Here is a 7705-nt window from a genome sequence, read left to right as displayed (position 1 = left end):
GGCCATCAGACTGTTAAACAGCCATCACTAACATTGAGTTGCTGCTGCCAACATACAGACTCAACTCCACCCACTTTAATAATCGAAAAATGTATGTCATCAATTTATCACTAGCCACTTTATATTATATAACATTTAGTTAACCTACATTACTCATCTCTTATGTATATATTGTATGCTATACCATCTACTGCATCTTGCCATCTTGATGTAATGTATCACTAGCCACTTTAAACAATGCCACTTATATAATGTTAACATACACTACATTACTCATCTCATATGTATATACTGTACGCTATACCATCTACTGCATCTTGCCATCCTGATGTAATATATCACTAGCCACTTTAAACAATGTCACTTCATATGTTTTCATACTCTGCATTGCTCATTTCATATGTATATACTGTACTCTATACCATCTACTGCATCTTGCCTATGCCGTTCGGCCATCACTCATTTATATATTTTTATGTGCATATTCGTATTCATTCCTTTACACTTGTGTGTATAAGGCAGTTGATGTGAAATTGTTAGGTTATATTACTTGTTAGATATTACTGCATGGTCGGAACTAGAAGCACAAGCATTTCGCTACACTTGCATTAACACCTGCTAACCATGTGTATGTGACAAATAAATGTGATTTCATTTGACTCTCTCTCGCTCTCTCTCTCGCTCTCTCTCGCTCTCTCGCTCTCTCTCTCGCTCTCTCTCGCTCTCTCTCGCTCTCTCTCTCAATGGGCGATGAAGCCAGCTAGCGGTTAAAGTGAGAGATGAACTCACCATAGAGGTAAAATAGTGGTATTACAGACATGACCATGGTCTTTTCTCAATTCATCCTTCCTTGATTCCTCCTTGTATCCTCTCACTCTATTCGCTTCCTTCTCAAAACGCATTGGATAATATTGTCCAATGGGAAGGACTGTGGACTTTTTCCTCTAATAGGGAGGAGACGGAGTAGAGGAGACGGGAGTAGAGGAGACGGGAGTAGAGGAGACGGGAGTAGAGGAGACGGGAGTAGAGGAGACGGGAGTAGAGGAGACGGGAGTAGAGGAGACGGGAGTAGAGGAGACGGGAGTAGAGGAGACGGGAGAGAGGAAACGGGAGGAGACAGGAGACGGGAGGAGAGAGGAAACGGGAGGAGAGAGGAAACGGGAGGAGAGAGGAAACGGGAGGAGAGGAGACAGGAAACGGGAGGAGAGGAGATGGGAGAAAGGAGCCTTAGCCTGTTTAGGCTTCAGAGAGACAGAGGAGGAAGAAGAAAATTAAGAGAATGAGGAAGAGAGAAAAAAATATGACAAATAATTGTTGTTTAGATTTAGAGGAGAGTATGTAGACATACTGTACTCTGTATTTCACACAGAGCGAGTCTATGCAACTTATTATGTGTCAAGGTTAAGCACATTTTTACTCCTGAACGTATTTAGGCTTGCATTAACAAAGGGGTTTCAATACTTTCTGACTCAAGACATTTCAGATTTAAATCTTTTATTAATTTGTAAAAAAAATTGAAAAACATATTTCCACTTTGACATTATGAGTTATTGTGTGTAGGACAGTGACAATAAAATCTCAATGAAATCCATTTAAAAATTCAGCATGTAGGCAACAAAATGTGGAAAAAGTCTAGGCTGTGAATACTTTCTGAAGGCACTGTAGCTGGTATCATGACTTTCAGCATGACAATCAACATCATAACTAAAAGTGAGAGAGAACTATCTCACAGATCCAGGGACGGTTAGATGAACAAGGATAGTCATGCCATGTTCCTTGGTCTGATGAACTGTGAATTAACAACACACAGTTCTCCATTCCACCGCCATTAGGCTGTCCAATCCCCCAGGACCTGCAGTAGAAACAACAGAGTTAGACTGACCACTCTCTCAGACCCTAGTGTATGAACAACACAGAGTTAGACTGGAAACTCTCTCAGAACTTAGAGTACGAACAACACACAGAATCAGTCCTACCTCTTACACTGTGGTCAGTGTTATTAGAGCAGTAGTCTCTTACCTTGGGGTGGTCAGTGGGTTGCCGTCCACCCATTTCCAGGTCCCCTCAGTAACAGTGTCAGTCAGACCAATCCAGAAACCGTTGTTGCGGTTGAAGAGAAACTTGTGTTGGTGAGAAAGAAACAGATATTGTCAACTACTATAGACAACGTGTTAAATACTGGAAGATACATTACTGACCAAGGGATGTTTGATCATAACCCCCCCTCCACCATATCTGTCTCTCCCTCTCTCCCCTCCCCTCTCTCACCTGTTCCTGTCTGCTGTTTATGATCACCAGGTCTGCTCCTCTGTTCAGACAGTACTGTCTGCTCTCCTCCCAGGTTTTCCTCTCAGTAGACAGGAAGTAACAGCTGGATCCCAACATCCTCCATCCTTTAGGACACTTTAACACAGTTGTCAACGTTGGGACTGCCATGCCCCTCCCTTCCACCCCTCTTCCAGTACCTAGAGACAACACACAGTGTCCGCAATATTGGTTTTCAAATATTCAGATCTGGGTTGCGTTCCAAAAATCTCTTCTTTCTCATGAAGAGTGCACTCGTTCACTACTTCCCACAAATATAAAAGCATTGGTGTAGACATGGGCACTAGAGAGAATTCCCATATACCAGTGTTGGATTCGACATTTTGAACATCGAGATATTAAAGACATGATAGATCAGACGCAGAGTATAGTAAAAGAGACTAGGTCTCTGTAGAAAGACAGATAGCTGTGGAATGTGTTGGAATGTGTTGGGGGACGGGAGCAGAGCAACGTGTTGATACAGGATATACAGATGGACATCTGTGGATTAGATGAAGGAGGGGTTGAGGTCAGGAGGTGAGGACAGATTCTCATCAGGGAGTAATAAAGGTTTGGTATCCTGTTACCCTCTTTACTCTCTTCCTGTAGGACCATAAAATGTAAGGATTGGAGAGAAGGAGGAGTGTCTTAACTGGGATATAAATATCTGGATGAGACAAATGTTGGGTTGTCTGAATACAGCTGCACAGAACCTTTGGGAATAATTCAACTTGGTTGAAGCTTCTCTAGTGTCCGTGGGTTATTTAGTCTGAAAAATAAGAACCTTACACCAGTAATTTATTTTGAAATCCATGAAGGGAAGTGAACAAGTGCACACATCTGGAGAAAGGAGAGATTATTGGGACAGATTTCCTTCAAGTCAGGTTTCCAGATTTTCTGATAAATATTTAGCTCTGTCAGAGAAATACTGTACTGTACTGTATATAACAAGTATTAAACAACAAATTCTAACATTGTCATCAACTATTTGTAAATCCATAACGAGGGTGCACACAGGGGTTAAATTCCAATGCTAAACCCTTCTCCCGAAGTGTACACTCCCACATCGATTTAAATGAATATGCTTGCACCAGTCCAATGCATTTAAATTCATGACTGAACAAGTATACACTTCAGGAGAAGGAAGGGTAGAGAATGGGACGCAGCCCTAGTGACTGACTTGACAACATACCACACCTAGAGAGTCTCTCCTCCAGCACCACCTTCTCATTGGTCAGAAGACTGACCCTGTCTCTCAACCTGTCCCGTTCTGTAGTCAGGGTAGTGTAACGCTCCTGAAACTCTTTTTTGTCCATTTTCTCTTTGTCTCTCTCCCTCTCCAGCTGGTTTCTGTTCATCCGGCATTGGTCTCTCTCTGTACACAGATCCATGATACTACTGGTATCTGGCTGGTCTCCATCCTGCGCCAGGCCAGTGGTGTTGTAACAGCCGTTTAACCTCTATGGGCTAGGTGGGATGCTTGCGTCCCACCTACTTAACAGCCAGTTGAATCCTGTGGCGCGTTATTCAAATCCTTAGATATGCTATTACTTCAATTTTTCAAAAATATGACTATTTTACACCATTTTAAAGATAAGACTCTCGTTAATCTAACCACACTGTCCGATTTCAAAAAGGCTTTACAACGAAAGCAAAACATTAGATTATGTCAGCAGAGTACCGAGCCAGAAATAATCAGACACCCATTTTTCAAGATAGCATATAATGTCACATAAACCCAAACCACAGCTAAATGTAGCACTAACCTTTGATGATCTTCATCAGATGACAACCCTAGGACATTATGTTATACAATACATGCATGTTTTGTTCAATCAAGTTCATATTTATATCAAAAACCAGCTTTTTACATTAGCATGTGACTAGCATGTGACTAGCATTCCCACCGAACACTGCCGGTGAATTTAGTAAATTACTCACGATAAACGTTCACAAAAAGCATAACAATTATTTTAAGAATTATAGATACAGAACTCCTCTATGCACTCGATATGTCCGATTTTAAAATAGCTTTTCGGTGAAAGCACATTTTGCAATATTCTCAGTAGATAGCCCGGCATCACAGGGCTAGCTATTTAGACACCCAGCAGGTTTAGCACTCATCAAAGTCAGATTTACTATAAGAAAATTTTTCTTACCTTTTTTGTCTTCGTCAGAATGCACTCCCAGGACTTCTACTTCAATAACAAATGTTGGTTTGGTCCAAAATAATCCATCGTTATATCCAAACAGCGGCGTTTTGTTCGTGCGTTCTAGACACTATCATAAAGGCTAAATCAGGGTTACGAGCATGGCCTAATTCGTGACAAAAGAATTCTAAATATTCCATTACCGTACTTCGAAGCATGTCAACCGCTGTTTAAAATCAATTTTTATGCCATTTTTCTCATAAAAAAGCGATAATATTCCGACCGGGAATCTGCGTTTAGATAAACAGACAAAGGAAAACAAAGCATTCGGTCGAAGCGGGCATGCGCCTAAGCCCATAGTACTCTGATTGGCCACTTGCGAAAAGCGATAAAGTGTTTCAGCCAGAGCCTGCCTCGATATCGTTCAACGTTTTACCGGGCTCTGAGACCCTATGGAAGACGTAGGAAGTGTCACGTTATTGCACAGATCCTGAGTCTTCAATAAAAAGAGCCAAGATGAAACACTACTTCTCAGACAGGCCACTTCCTGCTTGAAATCTTCTCAGGTTTTGGCCTGCCATAGGAGTTCTGTTATACTCACAGACACCATTCAAATAGTTTTAGAAACTTTAGGGTGTTTTCTATCCAAAGCCAATAATTATATGCATATTCTAGTTACTGGGCAGGAGTAGTAACCAGATTAAATCGGGTACGTTTTTTATCCAGCCGTGTCAATACTGCCCCCTATCCCCAACAGGTTAACTGCTCTCTCTCTCTCTGTTGGAGTGGACTGAAAGACAGGGAATTGGATGTGTTCCAAATGACACCCTGTTCCTTCCTTAGTGCCCTATGTGCCCTGGTCAAATAGGACGCCATTTGGGACATAACGGTTGTGGTGTTGTCATTATTTTTGTTTGTGTTTCAACAATACTGTCAAACTACTGGTCCCATAAGCTATGTAACGTCTGTAAGTCTGAATTGTGATCCTTGGTTTGTGAGAACAGAACTATGGTGTGATAATGACATACATATCTGTTCTATCGGCCCTGTTCAAATGTAGTGCATTATAAAAGAGAATAGCCTGACTCACAGAAAGCCAGTCTCAGGGAGATGTTGAGAGTGACTTGTAGAACACACAGCACTCCAAAACACACAGCAGCCAGCCTGTAGAGTCTTCCATCTGCAGAGGAACACACACACGGCAACAGACACACACACAAACACCATCATCACTAATGATTCAGATTTAAACAGAACATACATCATCCCACAGATCCCTAACTTAATCTGAGAACCAAACATTTCCGACGTATCATTGGTTTTCCAGCAGCAGTTTGCTCAAAATTGTGGTCGTCTCACATCGGATAAACAGGAAGCTACTGTATGAAGAAATATATAGCCGTAGCATGATTTAAAGGGTCAATCTGCGATTTTTATATCAATTTTTTAACATTAATTTAAATGAATGATATTTACCAAATGTATTCTTGAAAAATGTAACATAGAAATACCTCATGATCTTAGCTTAACTGTATAACCCCATCAAAACCCAAATATAAACTTGTTTTACCATGGAATTATAAACTGTGGAATTGTAAACAAACAGTGCATAGCCTGAAATGGTTCAAACTATCATTTTGATCATGAATGGTCACTCCTTGCAGACATACTGTAGCTCTCTCTATGAATTTGAGAGTGGTTACATTTCTACAGCTCCTCAGCTGTTTACCAAAAACAGTGGTGGGTTATCCACTGTGTTGTTGCTAAAAAAATATATATTTTCAATTAATCTTATTTAAATAGTTCCAGTAACTGGAATAAAAAAATACGTTCAATTGATAGATTTTAGTGTGACCCAGCAGGTTTTGAACACCATGCTCCGTACCAACTGAACCACCCAGAAGACAGAACAATAAAAATGTACTTGTGTTTTTCTAGTGTGTGGTATTAGCATGTGTTTGTGTGGGTGTGTGAATGCGTTCGGTTTGTACGTGCAGACCTGCCTGCGTGCCTCAGCTACTGTGTGAGAGACTAAGATAAACATAATTCTTAGTTCTTACCTGAGAGATGGGTTTCAGTCTTTACACTCCTCGTTGCTCTGTTCCGGGTTTCTTCAGTAACTTTGTTGAATTCAATCACCTGTTTGTTGACGTACTCGGCCATCTTAACTAACAGCACCAAATATCAATGATTACCCCAATCAATGAATTAATCAAGAAATTCAGTCTGTCTGATCTCTTATTGTAATATTTATGATTCAAACTTACTTTTACTTACAGTATTGACTTACTGTATGATTACCTTTCTAACTGACTGAGTAGTAGTTGGTCTGATGTGTCTAAATCTTGTACTTCTCTATTCTCTGTCTGTGGCCCACAACAGGATGTTTCAAGTCTCTATCCACCAATAAGAAGGCTGTAGGTGTGAGACAAATGGCACCCTATTCTCTATACAGTGCACTACATGGGGAATATGATGCTATTTGAGATTCAGCCTTGTGGACAAGACAGTTGTGTGTAACTTCCTCTTCATTCCTTGTTCATTCTGTTCCGTGCTTTATTTCTAGCTCTTAATCATGTTTTTTTGGCCTAATAATATAAGTGATTTGTAATAACAAACACAAGTTATTTTTGGTCAACAGTAGGTCGAGTTAATGAATAAATTAACTATTATGATGCAGTTTACTATGTTTATTGATTTGGGTCAAAAACAAGACATCTAAATATATTTTCAAATAGAAGAATTAAACAATTGAAACTTTTTACAATAAACAAATCTCAACAACGTCTCCTATTTGTCATCATGTCAATTATCAATCTTGGGCTGTGCCGTGGCGGAGATCTTTGTGGGCTATACTCGGCCTTGTCCCGGGATGGTATGTTGGTGGTTGGAGATATCCCTCCAGTGGTGTGGAGGCTGTGCTTTGGCAAAGTGGGTGGGGTTATATCCTACCTGTTTGGCCCTGTCCGGGGGTTTCATCGGATGGGGCCACAGTGTCTCCTGACCCCTCCTGTCTCAGCCTCCAGTATTTATGCTGCAGTAGTTTATGTGTCGGGGGGCTAGGGTCAGTCTGTCACATCTGGAGTATTTCTCTTGTCTTTTCCGGTGTCCTGTGTGAATTTAAATATGCTCTCTCTAATTTCCTCCTTCTTTCTTTCTCTCTCTCGGAGGACCTGAGCCCTAGTACCATGCCTCAGGACTACCTGGCTTGATGACTCCTTGCTGTCCCCAGTTCACCTGGCCGTGCTGCT

The 7705-nt window shown here is 41.0% G+C and overlaps 1 protein-coding gene across 1 annotated transcript; it reads right to left on the bottom strand.

Annotated features, from left to right (window-relative positions):
• Window positions 1-1477: 1477 nt before the first annotated feature.
• On the bottom strand, window positions 1478-6818 carry LOC106610449 (C-type lectin domain family 4 member E). The gene is made up of 5 exons (XM_014209828.2): window positions 6515-6818; window positions 5545-5634; window positions 2269-2465; window positions 2020-2120; window positions 1478-1852 (listed from the first exon to the last, which is right to left on the bottom strand). Exons 1-5 carry the CDS (start codon window positions 6615-6617, stop codon window positions 1705-1707), a joined length of 639 nt encoding a protein of 212 aa, XP_014065303.2. The 5' UTR covers window positions 6618-6818; the 3' UTR covers window positions 1478-1704.
• Window positions 6819-7705: the final 887 nt, after the last annotated feature.

Source organism: Salmo salar, chromosome ssa08 (genome assembly GCF_905237065.1).
Source record: "Salmo salar chromosome ssa08, Ssal_v3.1, whole genome shotgun sequence".
Taxonomy (NCBI): domain Eukaryota; kingdom Metazoa; phylum Chordata; class Actinopteri; order Salmoniformes; family Salmonidae; genus Salmo; species Salmo salar.
Note: the sequence above shows the minus strand (reverse complement) of the source record. Positions and strands in the feature narration are given on the sequence as shown.